This window comes from Lontra canadensis, unplaced genomic scaffold, assembly GCF_010015895.1.
Source record: "Lontra canadensis isolate GAN:19392208 unplaced genomic scaffold, GSC_riverotter_1.0 scaffold19, whole genome shotgun sequence".
In the NCBI taxonomy this organism is placed as follows: Eukaryota; Metazoa; Chordata; class Mammalia; order Carnivora; family Mustelidae; genus Lontra; species Lontra canadensis.
The window spans coordinates 11,797,362-11,815,394 of record NW_022631013.1 but is presented as its reverse complement, the minus strand read 5'-3'; the positions used below and the strand labels follow the sequence as shown (position 1 = coordinate 11,815,394).

The 18,033-nt window shown below is 46.7% G+C and overlaps 2 protein-coding genes across 2 annotated transcripts; one reads left to right on the top strand and one right to left on the bottom strand.

The window, feature by feature from the left end:
• Positions 1-3,566: 3,566 nt before the first annotated feature.
• LOC116869525 (olfactory receptor 13C7-like) lies at positions 3,567-4,511 on the bottom strand. The gene has a single exon (XM_032860863.1). The coding sequence runs from the start codon at positions 4,509-4,511 to the stop codon at positions 3,567-3,569; it is 945 nt and encodes a 314-aa protein (XP_032716754.1).
• A 10,005-nt stretch (positions 4,512-14,516) lies between these two features.
• LOC116869524 (olfactory receptor 13C7-like) lies at positions 14,517-15,473 on the top strand. Its single transcript, XM_032860862.1, has one exon. The coding sequence runs from the start codon at positions 14,517-14,519 to the stop codon at positions 15,471-15,473; it is 957 nt and encodes a 318-aa protein (XP_032716753.1).
• The last annotated feature ends 2,560 nt before the right edge of the window (positions 15,474-18,033 follow it).

Below are 18,033 nucleotides of genomic sequence, written 5' to 3'. Positions count from 1 at the left end.
ACTCAGGTTCCCGGACTTAACCCCCAGGGGAACAAAGCATCAGTCTTAATTGGGAGCAAATAGAACCAGCCATGGTCCCCAAAGGATCTCCTGGGAGTCCTAATGGTTCCTGCGTCTGTGGCCAGTACCAGCTGCAAGCCACTGACTCTTCCGTGAACTTTCATCTCAATCTGTTTAATTTTGCTCTTTTAGTTAGAAGAACAAAGACTTAAATGCGTAGGCTTAAGTAAATTTCTTTATTTTTCCCCCTGAGAATTCATTTGGGTTGGTTAGGGAAATCACCTAAAATTTGTGAGCAGAAGTTTTAGTAGGGCTGAGGCTGATGGAGTCCAAATATTGGTGTTCCCAGAGTCTAAGGAAAATTTTTGAATGGGACAGGGGAGCAAAGGGCTGTAATAAAGCTCATCCCCCTCCCCCTCCCCTTATTCACTGTTGGTAAGACTTGCTCTAAGCTCACTGGTAACACAGCAAGACAGATGAAAAGATCATGACACAAAGGAAAACGCAGAGACAGCAACAGATAGCCCCAGATTGTCCTGTGTCCCCTCGCCTGCCTTCTCCGGGGTAACCCATTTTCCTCTATTTGCCTGTAGCCCGGCTCACCCCTGGTGGTGAGGAGGGTCAGATTGTGGTCAATTCAACAAGAGTAAGAGCCTCAGTTTACATTTCCAAGGAGGGAGGTTCTAACTGACCTCCTCTCACTGTCCTCAAGCCCAAAGAGAAGTTCAGCAGAGATTGGTGTATTCTTTTCTCTCTCCTGCTGGAAAGCCCACAAGAAGTCCTAATCTTTGCAGGTAGTTTTGGTATTTTATATGCAATCCTACATAAATGGAACTCTACCACTACTCAGAACGTGGGAGTGAGCAGAATCTTTCAAGTGCAATTGCCAGATACCACTGATATACCTTCGGGGGTGTCCGTGACAAAGGACCTGGGATCTGTTCATAGAGGCTTGTGTTCAGGTAAATCTAAGTACATATGTGGAAATATAATCACCATCTCCTGTGTCATGTAACACACACAATAAATCCAGGGGACTGGGAGGTGAGGAAGCGGCACAGGACAAGGATGCCCTAGGGACCATGGTACTGGAAGCTGACTTTTACAGTCTCATTTCACCATCCCTAGTCTCATGCCTGCGGCCTGGGGTTAGAGTCATCACCTTGGAAGGTCAGCCTTGAAAGGACCTCGAGGGCATCCAATCCCAAACTAAGGTACAGCAGGGAAGAGAGACAGCAAGGCCCAGAGAAGGAGCTGTGAGGATCTGTGTCTTCAACAGCCCCACCACTACCTCCCCCACTGCTGTGTTTTGTCATTAGTTCCCTTGGGTTTTATTTGTTTATTCGTTTGCTTGCTGACTTGTGGCTTTGTTCACTGGTTGGTCTTATAACATATGCCTGGCATCATCCCACAAAGGTCTGAGATAAACCAAAACTACATTCAAGGCCAAAAAATTAAAAACAGATAGGTGAGCAAATGGGGCAAAGGAAAACTAAAAGTAGAAAAAAATATAAAATTAAAAAGCCAAGGAAGAGTAAGATTCACCTCGGAAGGCAAACCGTCAAGAGGACTTCTCAGCTGCAGAGTTGAGACATGATACAAGCACACCGGGAACAGTTTTGAATCTAGGACAACTCAGATGTACAAGGAATATTCTTGTATTTGTTTTCTTTAATCAGATTAAGTCTGGCATTGAGTCACCATCTGACCAGGCTGGGAATATGCTGCCTCCATATCCAATGAGGGACATTCTGGGGGCATGTGGGTGGCTTAGTTGGTTAAGCGTCCAACTCTTGGTTTCAGCTCAGGAGGAGATCTCAGGGGTCATGAGATCCAACCTCTCCTGGGGCTCTGAGCTCAGCAGGGAGTCTGCTTCCCCTCTCTCTTTACCTCTGCTCCTCCCCCTGTTCACGCACTCTTTCACTCTTCAAGATTAAGAAGAAGAAGGAGGAGGAGGAGGAGGAGGAGGAGGAGGAGGAGGAGGAGGAGAAAAGAAGCAGCCCTCTCCCTTCCTAGGGATTTCCCAGAGTCAGGAAGCCTCACGTGGGGCCCAGAAAATGGTAGACATTTGTTTGCTGGTCTTCCAGGGTCCATTGCCCTTCTATCACTTTCTTACTCATAACACCAGATGTTCCTCTGGATATAGCGGCTGTAGACTTAGGTTAGACTGACCCCACCTTCTGTTTTGAAGTAGGGTCCTGCTAGTCTAAATCAATCTGCATAATCTGATCTCACCTGCCACTGTGATTTGTTTGCAGTTTGCACTGATGGGTACAGTCAGAGCAAACCTCAGGATATTTGTTCTCTGGTTGTAGGAACCAGTGGTTTCTATCCCATAAGTGAATGGGGAAACTGTGGGTCCAGAGCAATGGCAGCCATCTTGTGACCATGAGACTGAGTCAGCCTGAAAACAAACCTGACACTTGAAAGAGTGAGGAGTCAAGAGAATCTCAGAGCAAAGGAACTAGAGCCTGATTAACTTTGCCTGAGGTTGACCCTACTTTTGGATAAATCTACATTATTCTGAAACCAGGCTGAGTAGAATTATCTCTTTTGTGCAGCTGAAGGTCTCTAACCCAGTATGACCTCCATCCTCCAAGCTGTTATGGCTGCTACCCAAAAGTCCAAACCTGCAGCCCCCCAGTCCATCACACATCACACCTGTGCCATAACCAACTCTTACTAATCGCTGATGATAGCTGTGCAACTGAGGATTATTGTAATCCTTTGCTTTCCCCAAAACATGTTTTGGACTTCCTTATTGTCTGGGCACCTGCATGGGAGTGTTTGTTGCTATGATACAAACACACATGTAATTTGTGTGGGGAACAAGAGTTGGACAGCTGCTGTGTCCCAGCTATGCAGTACTGTATCAGTGTATGATTGGAGCTGGGGCATGGGGAGGAGAGGCCAAACATCTCTCTGAGCTTCCTCAGACAGCTACACACTCAAGGTAAGAGCCCTCTTTTCCTGGTGCTAAGACATAAGGTAAATTCTTGCCGTGGTGCTATCAGCCAATATGCTATGATGATATAGATGATACTTTTTATGTTATTCTTACTGAACAAAGGCCTCTAGGATAATACCAAAGCTTGTATAGTGATTAGCAATTCTACATGGGGCCTCATAGTACATTCCAAGAGCCCAGTTCTACTAAAACCAGATTCTGTGGTTGTCTCTTAATTTTGCACACACAGATGAGGCTTCACGGACACACACCAACTTCTGGTGGCAGAGAATCTAAGACTTCACTAGCATAAAATAGCTAAGATACGATGTCACTGTGGTTGTGCACAAAGCCAACAACTAGCCAACATTTCTAGAAATGTGAAGTCTCCTCCCTTCTAGGGTCATAGGCAAAAGCTCCATTAACTATGGAACAATGAGTGGGTGAATAGATAGAGAACCAGTTTACTTTTTAGTCTTAGTCACAGGGTCTACAGCAGGGACCTTAGGAAGCTCCCTTCTCTACTTTGGGTTACCATTTCCCCCATGAAAACAATGAGGAGTTTGGAGGTCTTGCCTTCTGGCATCTTGGAAATCACTGAGAGTCACTCAGTTAGGTGTTATTGACGTACCAGGTTCCTCACAGCAGTCTTTACATCCTTGTTCCTGAGGCTGTAGATGATGGGGTTGAGCATGGGGGTCACCACCCCATAGAAGAAGGAGGTGAGCTTGTCTGAAAGGTCTTGCTTGTCTGCCCCCAGGGGGTCCTTGGATTTGGGCTTCCCGTACATGAAGAGGATGGTCCCATAGAAGATGACCACCACAGTGAGGTGGGTAGAGCAGGTAGAGAAGGCCTTCTTCCTCCCCTCAGCTGAGGGGATCCTCAGGATGGTAGCAATGATGAACACATAGGAGACAAAAATGAACAAAACTGGGACCCCTAGAAAAATCACATTAGCCACGACCATGCTGATCACATTGATGGAGATGTCAGCACAAGCTAACTTCAGGACAGCCAGGATCTCACAAGTGAAGTGATTGATGACATTGTCCCCACAGAAGGGCAGTCTCATAGCCTGGGATGTCTGAACTACAGAGTTGGTGACACCAGCTGCCCAGGAGCCAGCTGCCATGGGCACATAGGCAGCCTTGCTCATGACCACAGGATACCTAAGGGGGTTACAGATGGCCACATAGCGATCAAATGCCATCATGCCCAGAAGCACACACTCTGTGGCTCCCATGGCAAAGGAGAGAAACATCTGCACGGCACAAGCTGAGAAGGAGACAGTTTTCCTGGGGGTCAGGAAGCTGTCGAGAATGAGGGGCACTGAGGAGGTTGTGTAGCAGATGTCCAGAAAGGAGAGGTTCCCCAGGAAGAAGTACATGGGCGTGTGCAGGCAGGAGTCAAGGACAGTCACCAGGATGAGGACCCCGTTGCCCAGCAGGATGACCAGGTACATCAGAAGGATGAGCACAAAGAACATTTTCTCCAGCCTTGGGTGGGCTGAGAGGCCCAGGAGGATGAACCCCGCCCCAGGGGAGGTCTGATTGGACCTGTCCATGACGCATCTGCTCTGTCACCTGCAGGAGCTCTCTGCAGTCAGTTTTAGCACTCTCTGACTCCAAAAGTGCCTGGGCAGCAGGGGAAAGATCCCCACCCTGCGGAGCCGCTGGGGAATAACTCTGACAATTTGGTCATCTCTATAGGACTCTAGGAAAAATGTAGTAGAGAATAATATTTAACTTCTGCTTCCAGTAAGAATGAAGAGTTAAATTGGACAAACTCTCCTGCATATGACAATTAAAAACAAAAACTAGACCATGACATAAAACATCTGCATAAAGCATTGGTGAGGTTGTACGACCTTAAGAACCATAAGGTCATGATTCTGGGAATCGTGGAATTCAGAGAAATGTAGCATTTGAGGCTGTGAGTTAACCAAGGCATTTATAGAATCTGGGGGTGGCTGCTGAGAGGCTAAGTAGCACGACGAACAGGATCCTGAAGGTGGGAGACAGGTTTTGAGGTGCGAGGCTCACCATGAAGGGCTTCTAACTACACTTCCTCCTTTTGGTAGGGCATCGAAAAGGGCAGCACCACGAGAGTAGGAGAGAATCTGAAGGAAACTTTGTTTACAGGTGCCGTAGCTCAGCTTCAGCTCTTCTCAAGCCCTGAAATTGGTTCTCGGTGGTGGTGCTTCCAAAATCAGAAGCAAATGTAAATCCATGCTGAAGGAAAGCTGCATCGCTCCAGTCTTCCAAATCACTTCCATAAAGAATTTTGCAAATACAACATATGGCACACATTTAAAAAAGAGTAAGGCATGCAGGAGACAAGACCGCCTAAATGAAAACCATCAGAAAATCAAGCATCACTTTTCTTGGGACAGATGGGAGCCAACAGCTCCCCTGCCCCAGGTGTCACCTGTTGAGAGAATCAGCTCAGACCACGGTGCCAAGGTCTTAACATCTGTTGATCCTTTGGTACATTTGGAACAGCAAAGGGGCCTCCTGCGCACTGTGGCCACACTATGGAGAATTCTAACTGAATCTCCCTTTTTTCCTTCATTCTCCACATCCCTGCACCAGAGACCCTGGCTTTTCCCTGAGACTGTTCACAAAGCCCCGAGACTCACTCTGTCACCATTTCTTTCTAGAAAACTTGAATCTCTCTTCAGACTAAGAGGTCCCCAAACTGGGATTTATTCTGGATCAATTAAAAAAAAAAAAAAAACCTTGTAGGCCACATTGAGGGTGTTGGGCATTCAGATTTACCTGCTCTGTCTTTAAAAGATTCATGAACTTCCCATCCAGCTCACCAAGTGCCCTCAGCACTCCAACTGCTTCTTTGGTTATGTCTGCGGAGCTCAGAGACACACCTTGGCTCTTAGCATTGTAGCTGTGACCAAGAACGTGCCATCAAAAGTCAGTTCCGGTTGACAGACACTGATGGAGCATCTGCTCTGTCAGGCATCACTCCCAGTGGTGGGAGCCCAGCAATGAAAGGCACAGCCCATGACCTTGAAGAGCTCAAAATCTAGTGGGGAAAATTGTCAGGCAAATGGCCATGCCAACAAGTGATTTCATCCGTGGTAGCAACAACCACAAGAATCACGTCAATGCTGCTGACAATGGGCCTTAGGATTTAGTTAGCAACGTGCTCCCTTTCCAATGCAGACAGCTCCTCCTGCTTTCCTCCTGGCCCTCCAACCTGCACTTGGGTCCCCGAGTGACGTGGGACACTGCACTTCCTGACGAGGCTCATTCACTCTGAAGCAGCTTCACCCTGGACTGAGCTGAAATTTGCTTCTTTGCAACTTTAATCCCTCTTCCAAATGTCAGGCTTCCAAATAGCTACAGATCGCTTGGCTTCAGCATAACGATAAACAAGAGTCAATCTCCCTTTTTCTCCTAGCATCTTAAAAACATTGATATATCTCTTTGAGGCAAACAGACTGTTCAGGAATTGACTACGTGGCTGCACAGTCCGGAGAATGGCCCCCAGCTTGGTGCTGGCTTCTGTACCCAGGACACACTGTTACTTGTGACGTACGTGTTGGGGCAGTAAATCAGTCCCAGCCTGAGCTGGCCCGTCCTCTCCCAAGAATGTGGATCATGTGAAGAAAATATTCCCTTTATGCCATCATCACCAGATCTAGAAACACAGCTCAATATTATTACTGAACTTTGGATTCTTAACTACAAAAAAATAGAGCCTCCCACCCCCTCCATGGTTTTAATCAAGAAGGGACAAGTGCATGTGTGCAAAAGACTATGAGTTGTGTGGTCCTGGGCGAGCCCTGTCCCCTGTGTATGAAGTGGGATGAGTCCAGATGATCTCTCTTAGAGACCTTTGCAGTTTGCTGGGTCTATATGACTCTGGGAGAATAACACTATATCGATGCCAGGGCTTCTCCCCTTCCTGAGCTTCTACTCCATTACAATCAAGCCTGATGACAGAAATATAGCTTGCTAATGAAAATCCTGATATGATTGAAACCTGCACTTACCTGGATCAGAAATATGGAGAACAGAAGTGATCCATTTGTTTCCTGAGGGCTGGGAAGAGGCCACAGATCAGAAATAGCAACACTGGGTCTGAAGCGCCAGGGTGAGGGCTCAGAACACGTGACAAGGATGGTGAGGGGTCCAGCTCGTCCTCTCCCCTGCACCTGCCTCCTGTGCTCAAGGCACAATCTCCAAAGGACTGGCTATTGCCTTTAGAAGATAATTTAAATTCTAATGTGTTTTTCGGGACCATTTTAGTCCCTGAAGTCATTTAAAGTTTGGAAAGTGAGTGGTACTGAGTTTAGAAACTTCGTATCCTTCTGGGAGATCATCCCCAAGATCTAATTATGCTGAAGGCACTGGAGGAAGTTTGCTGCCTGCTTGCTTTTTCCCTCCCACCCCTCCTCCCTTCTCTCTAAACATCACAATTCTGTTAAGAGGGTCCAACAGCCTGCTGGGCAGTGATTCCTGACTCACTCTGATTCCCAAGTCTTTTCTCCTGTGCTATGTCCAAGCCCATCCCCCCAACTCCGTGCTTAGGCAGTGGCTCTTAGGAGCCTGAGTGGACTTTTTCTTTTCCTTTTTTTTTTTTTTAAGATTGTTTTTATTTATTAGAGAGAGAGAAAGAGGGAAGGAGAGAGCATGTGGGAGCAGGGTGGGGGGCAGAAGGAGAAGCAGACTCCTCCCTGAGCAGAGAGCCCCTGATGTGGGGCTCAGTCTCAGGGCCCAGAGACAATGACCTGAGACGAAGACAGACACTTAACTGACTGAGCCACTTAAGTGTCCCCTGAGTGGAAGACTTAGACTTTTCCTCTAAATTTCAACTTGTTGAATTAGGCCCTTGAAGCAACCTGCTGCTTTCTTCCTCAATCCTCACCCAGCATCTATTCAAATCACTTCCTTTCAGCTCCCTGTCATTTGTGCATGTGCTCTGAAACCTCCCGGAAGTCCCTGACAGAATGTGGCCAAGAACGGGGGTGGGTCCAGAGAATGGGTACATTCCTTTATTCAGGCGGCAATCACTGGGTGTGTACTGCCCAGAAGGCAGGGATGTGCAGAGGGACCACCGTCTCCGCCTTCTGGATTGCGCAAGAGAGGAACATGAAGAGAAATGACCAAGGGAGGACGTGCACGAGAGGGAGAAGAGAATGCCTAGGTGCTGGGAGAGCCCAGAGGGAGGCAGGGGTCAGACCTCCTGGCGGGTGGTGGGGTTGGGGGAAAATGATCCAAAGTCCATCATGTGCTGGAACTGCCTCACCACTTGTGTACATCCCTGCCCAATTCCCATTCAGTGACTTCGTTGGTTGCTTGAAATTGGCCATCGTGGTAGTGTTTATACCAAAGAAATCAGCAAATGCTCCAGATCAGGGCTTTTTGACCTGGAGATCCTGTTGTTGAACTTGACCAGCACACCACTGGAGGGCATGGGTGACAACTGACCTGACAATGGGGAGTGGGAATCATCCCAGGAAGCAGCAGCTGCATAAACTAAGACACAGAAGAGCAGGTGCAGGAGAGCAGGTGCAGCCAGCAGTGCGGAATATGGCCGGAGTGTTCCGGGCAGGTCCTGCTGATGGGCAGGGAGGCGGGACTGGACTCTAGCTGGTCTTTGGGGGCATCCTGAGGAGATACACTTCTTTGAGGGCTCCAGAGGCATTTAGGGAGTTTAAGTAAAGGTCTGCTGTGGTCAAATTTCCGTCTGAGGTTGATCCTTCTGGACACTGTGTGGGGGAAGATTGGGGGCAGGAGGACAGAACTAAAGAGACAGGGAAACACTAAAAGGCAAGTGAAGATAAGGATGTCAACTGGGAAGGGATGGAGGGGTAGTGAAGAGAGAGGTTCAGGAAATGTTTGGTGGATGCAAAATACAATCCTAGAGTTTGGTTGCATGTAGCAGGCAGGAAAGAAGGTAGAGTCACTATTTCCTGCTCAGATGATGGGTGGATGCTGGGGACAGGACTGAAGTAGAAAACACTGACTGGGTTGCTGGTTTTAGGAGACAAGATGAATTCATTCTAGTGCACAGTGTGTTCATGAGTGGAGACTCACTGACTAAACGTCTAGAGTGGCTGGAGGCCTGGGGTTGCTGGCCCTTCTCTGCCTCTCTGGATACAATTGCTACTGTGTCCCCCTAAGAGATGGCCAGCAGCCCCCTGAAATGCAAAGTCAGAGTATCTATGGGATCCCCCCCCTTCACCTCTGGGCTGCTAGGGTCCCACTTACTCTATGGTGAGGTCCCTCAGACAAAGTGGATCCCAAGGATAGAAAGACCACAGAGAACAGTGACCCAGAGGAGGTCCACAGGGGTGTGGATGGTCAAGGGCCAGGATCCAGGGGCAAACAAGCCTGAAAGAACAGCTGACTCCAGAGCAGAGGGATTCTAGGCAGCCGCTTGGATCATTCACAAAAAACACCCTCCTCCTCTTAGATTCCTTCCAAAGAATAACTAGATTCCAATTCTAGGAAACGTCTAGATGGACCAGTGCTTCTCAGACATTAGCATGCATCAGAATCATCCAGAGGACTTGCTAATACAGAGATTAGACAAACACGTACACACACACACACACACACACACACACACGGATAGAGGTGGACCCACCACCAGACTGATTCTGTAGGTCCAGGGAGGTGCTCAGGGATCTGCATTATTTACAAGTTCCCACATGATGCCAAAGCTGCCTGTAGTCACACTTGAGGAGCACTGAGCGAGATTTCTTACAAGCCCTGTGTGTGGGATCTCAGGGCACTGAGATTAGAAGTATTGCTGAAAATGTCTGTCTTCATTTCTTCTCCCTGCCTACAGAAGCCCCAGTCAGACCAGCCAGGGAATCATTGGGTTTTAATTGGCCAAGACAAAGCTTTATGTGCCGGAAACATCCTTATTCCATGTGTTTGGGTGTGTGTAAATGTGAGTTTGCCAAAGATGAGTGGAGCTGACTGAAGGGGTACTCTGAACCCCAGCAACTCCCGCATTTTGTAGGGAGGTATCTGCTTATTGTGGCTTCCTGGGGACAAATGTGGACATAACATCCATGGAATTCACAAGGCCTGTGACCAGATCCCTGGTCAAAACTTTTTAACCTTGCTCAAAAACGCTTTGAGATTCTTTCAGGGATCATTCTAGCACATTCTCCGTGAAGGCAGAAAAGAACCACCACCATTTCGAGATAAAACCAGGACTGGAATCAGGTGCTATAAGGTCAGGGAAACAGAACTTCCTTGAAGAGGGAAAAGGGAAGAAGCAGGAGGGAGAAGTTGTCTCCATGGTAGGTGAGAGGGTCAAGGCTTTGTTTCTTCATGGAAAGGAGACTGTTCATACAGCAAGCACTCAGTGGAGACACAAGGGTATAATTTCTGAAGTCTGAATGCTGGATTATCTCGGTAATACTTGCCTGATTCACTGCTTCGTTCCAGCAAGCCACACTTACTGGGTATGCCCACGTTCTCCTGCCCCTCAAATTGTTTCCATGCTTTGTACCATGAAGCACTCAGGCACAGGTCTCACCTGACTAGACCAGTGGACTCCTGTTCTAGGGGCAGTTAACCTGCAAGCTCTCTGGCAGCCTATACTAGATGATGATTAACCAAACCCTTTAGATCTGTCTCTCAGGAGCTTGAACTCAAACACCAGGACATAGTCAGCAGCTGGTGGAAGGAAGGAAGGAGAGGCAGGAGAAACCACAGTAAATGGGCAGTTAGGTCTAAGAACCCAGAGCCATGGTAAGCTGAAGTCGAGTGAGAGGGAAAAGAGAAGGGGCTGATTAGGAGTAGGGCCAGAGTGGTTGAGTCTTCTGTGTGGTAGAGTCCTAGAGGCAGGGGACTCAGAGCTCTGCCTTAGGGGGGCCAGATCAGACTGACACTGCAGTGCCTGTCTAATGACAAGGCCCACCTGCATGAACCCTGTAACAACCCCTTGGCCTGAGAAAACCAAGAGTGAGGGAGAGACAGGCTCCCAGAGGCCAAAGATGTTAGACACCATGAATCCCAGGCTGGAGCCCAGTAATGGAGGGTCCCTCCACCTGCTCATATCCAGGTTTCACTCAGATTTACTTCAAGGGATCTTGAGGAACATTAGGTGAGACAAGATCTAGGAAACAGTTATAAATTAATGGCAACTCTTATTAATATCAACATTTCGCCATCATCTCAAATATAACAAATCCAGTAGGCCATAAACTCCTCAACCACAGGAACTGTTTTTCAGTCCTATCTTTATTACTAGTAATCAATGAGCAGGGCACACAAGATGTGTGAAAATTCAGATGACTGAAATGTCAGAAATGGTGCTGCAGCTATCCCGACCAGCCCAGACAGGCTCTCCTCCATGTCACCAGCTGCTTCCCAGCATCTGCGATTTTAGCCACTGTTGACTCCTGTCTCTGCCTGCATCCCTCCCAGACTAACCTCTAAATCCTATCAGTTCTTCCTCCTGCATGTCTCCCTGTGCCCTCTTGCCCCCGTCCCTGTTATTTTTGTCCTGGGCGAGTTCTGCATAGTCCTCCTGAGCACAGCCTCCTGGACAGCTCTGTGGCTCTCTCAGCCATGCCTGCTCTCTAGATATTTCTGCTCTGCTGGCTTGCTCTGAAGACAAAGACCCATTCCTGGTCATCATGTCCATCTCTATTCTTTGATACTTGGCACAAGGCTTGGTACATATGACATGTTCACAGCAGTTGTTCAGAACGGCGGGCAGTTTGGTGAGAGGGACAGTGGTGGGTGGGGGGAGAGAGAGAGAGAGAGAGAGAGAGGGAAGGGGAGAGAGAAAGAGAATGAACACTGGGTCACTGAGTGGAGGGGAGGATGTTGGATGGCAGGGAATCTGCCTGACTCAAAGTTCCCTGGGAATATTTGAATCACTGAGGCCCAGTTCTTCTTCCTTCCAGGCTCTCTGAGGGCAATGACAGAGCCATCTTGGACCCATTGTTGTGATCTAAACCCAGTGGAACTCTGATTACCTGGCCAGAGGATGTTCTAAGCTGAGATTTCCTTGGAGTGAGAGGGGGGCGTTGGGTAGACTTCACAATAATGCCTAATTGGGTCTACGGGAGTGAAGTCTAAATTCTGAGCCTCTCACCAAACTTTAAATTGCTTCTGGGATAAAGCCTGGCCCCAAAGCAACCCAGCCTTAATTCCTGAGAGAGCCATCATGGGGCCCTCTGGAGAAAGTGTGGAGTGCAAGGAAGAGGGTACTGGGTCCAACAGCTAGGCATGGCTTGCCAGCCCACACAGGGTACAGTCTCCTTTGGGCTGAGGCTCCTGGCTGAGTCTCAGCCTTGAGAGACAGCCTTTGTCTCCTTGTCTCACTGAGCCCCAAGGTCAGGCGAAGGCACTGTGAGTAGCTGTAGCTTCTATGGACTGTGACTTGTGGCTGCACTTTGGACCCCTCTATACCCAGGGTCATTTAGAGACACCAGGAAGTCAGACAGTAGGTGACAATGTGCCCATGTTAAGAATGTGTATCCATATGTTGCTAGAGCAGCTCTGAGAGATAAGGTCTGTAAGGCCTGGTCATGGCTTGGTAGCACCCAGATGGGCAGGTGACACCAAAGATAGTCATTTCCCTTTGCTGGCAGCCTCTCCACTCCAGGGGGCCTCCCTTCCTGTGAGCCACAGACCCAGCCTAGACGTCATCCCATGCTGGGTAATTGCCAGGTGATGTCTATGGCCAGCTCTTCGTTGTGCACAGTGGTGGTGAGTGTGTGCAGGGAGGACTGGACTGGGGACAAGACAACTATTTCAAAAGCTCTGAAGGCTGCAGCTGTAGCCAGGGAACAGGTCTGTTTTGCATGAGCCCAGAGGAGTCTTAGGGCAAGTGGAGGAAGGGAGAAGTGAGAAAAAGGGCAGATATCAACAGCCCAGTTTCCTGACAACAATATGTTGTATAAATGTTGAAGCAGGGGCAGAGAAATCACTTCTTAAGAGAGGATCACTGTAACAGGTGGGTAAGAGAAGGGGACTGGACTGGTTTAATATCTGGAAAGTCTGCCAAGTCTCAAATTCTGTACTCCTTGGTACTGGCAGAGCCTTCCTCTAAAAACAATTCTCTATCCCTTAATTCCATATATCCTGAGAGAAGCTCTTTTGAGCATTGTATCATTACCAATCAGGAAAAATGCACCCCTTCTTCGGGGCCACGTGTAATTCACAAACCTGTCTCCAGACCTCCGTTTCTCCACCTTTAAACTAAGAGGTCAGTGATTCTCAAGACTGGTGTGGATCCGATGTACATGAGTAGCATTTCTTTAAAAAGCAAGCAAACAAAAAACTAATCTCTGAGATCATCTCCAAATGTAGGACTCAGCAGCCTGTTTTTAACTGTCTGTTATGCTGTTTTGGGTCCCCTGCTACAGGCCCTGATGACATCTGGTGTTCCCAATCTCTTTGGCAGTAAAATTGTGATGATCTACACTCTGGCTTGGATGTTCTAGGCAGCTGAGTAGAAGTACCTGTGACAATGTCTGCAAAGCATCTACGTGGCACTGGAAGGCGTGTGACTCAAGGCCCCACTCAACTGACCCCGAGGGTGAGAATTATGAATGGGCTCTGACCATCAGGTAAGATTTCATTCCTTGGGCCCAAGTTCCAGAGAAGCAGAGGTGCAGACAGTTCAGCTGCAGTCACAGGAGGCGACAAACAAGGCCTGTGCTGCAGGTCAGGTTTCTGGAGACGTTGGTGGGAGCTGCAAGTGGTCGGCTCCAGAAATTCAATTTGATCAGATTTTCCAGAGTAGAGAGTTAAGATCAGATGAAGTGATTTACACTAACTACATTCACAAAATACTGAAGTGTAAGCCAGATACTGTGTAAGAAAACTATTAAAGTAACTTTATGTTTTCAAGCCATTATATTCTCTTCATATAAGACTGTGTTGGAAGTCCACTTATAATAGAAACTTGCTGGGCAAGGAGAGAACTAGATCCATAGGAATGGGCCACATGACATCAATGGCTGGTGTCACTGAGCTGTGCTAGTCTGAGGTCCCAATTATATGACAGAGACAGAGTTACTCAGAGGCTCCTGCTTCTCTGTAAAGTGTTGAAGACACACAGCATATGCAGACATGTAATTTTTGCTTGAGGTATATTAATGTCATTGACTAGACAAAAATGTCTTTGATCTTATTAAGCTTCTTTGGATTTCCACATTCTGCATTTCATGCTTTTGACTGATACACAGCCCAACTTTAGATAACTTGGTCTTTTAGTTGAATCCCACAGGTTAAGTTTATTTATAATTTTAGGGACTGCATATTGTGATCCCATGTAGTATATCTTTTTTTTAAGGATTCTATTTATTTATTTGATAGACAAAGATCACAAGTAGGCAGAGAGGCAGGCAGAGAGAGAGGGGAGGCAGGCTCCCTGCCGAGCAGAGAGCCCAATGCGGGGCTCGATCCCAGGATCCTGAGACCATGACCTGAGCTGAAGGCAGAGGCTTTAACCCATTGAGCCACCCAGGCGCCCCTGTGATCCCCATGTAGTGACTCAAGCAAGCCATCAGAAAACAAACACGTATTTCTGCCTTCAGTACTTTCAGGGATACAGGAGAGTATTTGAAATGGAAGCATTCAACCAGTCTGCTGTGACAGAATTTGTTTTGCTTGGCCTCTCTGCCCATCCAAAACTAGAGAAAACGTTCTTTGTGCTCATCCTGTCCATGTACCTGGTGATCCTGCTGGGCAACGGGGTCCTCATCCTGGTGACCATCCTTGACTCCCGCCTACACACGCCCATGTACTTCTTCCTGGGGAACCTCTCCTTCCTGGACATCTGCTACACAACTTCCTCAGTCCCTCTAGTCCTGGATGGCTTCCTCACTCCCAGGAAAACCATTTCTTTCTCAGCCTGCACTGGGCAGATGTTTCTCTCCTTTGCCATGGGAGCCACAGAGTGTGTGCTTCTGGGCATGATGGCATTTGATCGCTATGTGGCCATCTGTAACCCCCTCAGGTACCCCGTGGTCATGAGCAAGGCTGCCTATGTACCCATGGCAGCCAGCTCCTGGGTGGCTGGTGGAGCCAATTCCTTGGTGCAGATCTCCCTTGCAGTACAATTACCCTTCTGTGGGGACAATGTCATCAACCACTTCACCTGTGAGATCCTGGCTGTCCTGAAGTTGGCCTGTGCTGACATCTCCATGAATGTGATCAGCATGGGGGTGGCCAATGTGATCTTCCTGGGGGTCCCAGTTCTGTTCATCTTTGTCTCCTACATCTTCATCCTCACCACCATCCTAAAGATCCCCTCAGCTGAGGGGAGGAGAAAGGCCTTCTCTACCTGCTCTGCCCACCTCACTGTGGTGGTCATCTTCTATGGGACTATTCTTTTCATGTATGCGAAGCCCAAATCTAAGGACCCCCTGGGGGCAGACAAGCAGGATGTTTCAGACAAGCTCATTTCCCTCTTCTATGGGGTGGTGACCCCCATGCTCAACCCCATCATCTACAGCCTCAGAAACAAGGATGTGAAGACTGCTGTGAAGACCCTGGTGAATCAGAAATGCTTTGCCCAGTGAGTAGAAGGAAGCGGCATATCTTGTGATTCTGTGCACACAGATCCCCTAGGAAATGGCTACTTCATATGTATGGATTTGTTTGATGGTCCTACACATCAGTTCCATCATAAAACTGCCCAAATGATGCACATCAGGTTGGGGCTTTCCCGAGTGACTGATAAAGGGACATCAAGTCTTTAGAATAAAGAAGGGGTTGTGCTAAATCACCTAGAAATGAAAATAAGTGACTATTAAGTTTTATTTTTATTATGAAAAAACAAGTAAAAATTAAAACTTCAAAAGAAAAACATATTTTCCTTGTTCCTGTGCAGACCAGCTGCATGTTGTATGTGCCATTATGTTGTTTCTGCTCTACTGTGCAATGGGGAAGGAGGGTGGCAGTGAGGAAAAGTCCTTACCAACACTTGGTGTTAAAAGTCTTTTCAATGTAGCTCTTGTAGTGGATGTGTAGTAGTATCTCAGTGTAGTCTTAATTTGTATTTCCCTGATGGGTGCTAATGTTGAGCATATTTTCATGTGCTTATTAGTCATTCACATACCTTTTTGGTGAAGATACTTTAAATTGGGTTATTTGTCTTTTTATTACTGAGTCATATGTAGGAGTTTTTTTTTTTTTTTTAAGATTTGTTTGAGAGAGAGAGAGCACGTGAGTGTGGGAGGGGGAGGGGGCAGAGGGAGAGGAAGAAAGAGAATCCTCAAGCACACTTCCCACTTAGAATGGAGCCTGATGCAGGGCTCAATCCCAGGACCCTGAGATCATGACCTGATCTGAAATCAAGAGTTGGGAACTTACCCATGTGAGCCACCCAAGCACCCCTAGTCCTATGTATGAGTTTTTTATGTAATCTGGACATAAGTCCTTTATCATATATATAATTTGTGAATATTTTCAGTCCTTTTTGTCTTTTCTTTTTTTATAATTTTTTATTTTTTTCTTTTCAGTGTATACCAGAATTCATTGTTTATGCACCACACCCAGTGCTCCATGCAATACATGCCCTCCATAATACCCACCACCGGGCTCACCCAACCTTGTCTTTTCATTTTTATGATGTAATTTGAAAAACAAAAGTTTTAAATTTTGTAGTACAATAATCAATTTTTAAAAATAAATTTTGGTGTCTTATTAAGAAACCTTTACTTAAGCCAAGGTCACAAAGATTTTCTCTCATGTTTTCTTCTAGAAGTTGTATAATTGTTAAGTTTTACATTTAGGTCTGTGATCTATTTTGAGTTAACTTTTTGTACGGTGTGAAATAAGTGTATTTATTTTTTACATATGAATATTCAATTGTTTCAGAGCATTTGCTGAAAAGACTACCTCCCCTTCTGCCCCCCTCAATTGCCTTCGCCCCTTTTTGAAAGCCAATTGACCATAAATATAAGGACAAATTTCTATAAGAACTTTCCATTTTGTTTTTTCTACTAAACTTAAAGCTGTGGCTATCCCCGAGTCATGTTGAACTTCTTATGCCAAGAGACCAGACAGCAAGGAAAGGAGTTACTATCCTAATTTTATATAACTGATCCTAGTCATCAGGAGGAGATAGGGCTGCTTTTACACAATGAGGGCTGCTATGGACTAAATGTCTGTATCCCACTAAAATACATGTGTTGAGGGGCGCCTGGGTGGCTCAGTGGGTTGAGCCTCTGCTTTCAGCTCAGGTCAGGATCTCAGGGTCCTGGGACTGAGCCCTGCATTGGACTTTCTGCTCAGCAGGGAACCTGCCCCCCCACCTCTCAGCCTGCTTGTGCTCTCTCTCTGTGTCAAATGAATTAAAAAATATTAAAAAAATAAACAAAATGCATGCCTTGAATTCCTCAGAGTCTATTACCTGGGAAACTCAACCTATGACTGCTATGTATCCAACAGTAGGGCCATATCTCAGAAATTCGGAATCAAGTTGTCTGGCTTTTGAGAGAGCTATCATTTCAGTCCAGAAGTTATTCCATTGTCAGCACAACACAGCTATGGAGATAGAAGACAACACTTCACAAAAATAAAATAAAATAAAATAAATGTGGCATTGCATGGAGCAAAAGCATTGTGCATTTTCCATTTTAGAGGGGCTTGGTAAGCATCAGATTTCAGAATAACCCAGAAAGCCAAGGAACTGATAATACAACAGAAGATTGGTTGTGTGGTTGTGGTCATGTAGGGATAGTACTCACAACAGGAGCAAACAAAACTATGCAAGTTGACTGAAGACAATCATGGTATGGTGGATTCCAAGAAGTGATAGATGTCATCAAATAGGGAGCCTCATGTGCCTAATATTTGCACTGTGTTACTGCAGAATGTCAATTAATTACTGAGGACAGTCCTTCTTAAACTTTAATGTGCATGTGAATCATCTGGGGATTCTGTTAAAATGCATATTATGGTTTAGTAAATCTGGAGTGGGACTAGAGATTCTGCCATTCTAACACTATCCCAAGTGATTCACTACTAGTCTTAGACTACACCTTGAATAGCAAGTACCTAGAATATTCTGGTAGAAGTAATCTGTCACTGGGATTGATTTATTAATTTGTTTTCCTGATTGATTTATATATTCTT

What these genes read in the sequence shown, in the direction of transcription:
- LOC116869525 (XM_032860863.1), bottom strand. Translation starts at nt 4,511, where the DNA reads ATGGACAGGTCCAATCAGACCTCCCCTGGGGCGGGGTTCATCCTCCTG.
- LOC116869524 (XM_032860862.1), top strand. Translation starts at nt 14,517, where the DNA reads ATGGAAGCATTCAACCAGTCTGCTGTGACAGAATTTGTTTTGCTTGGC.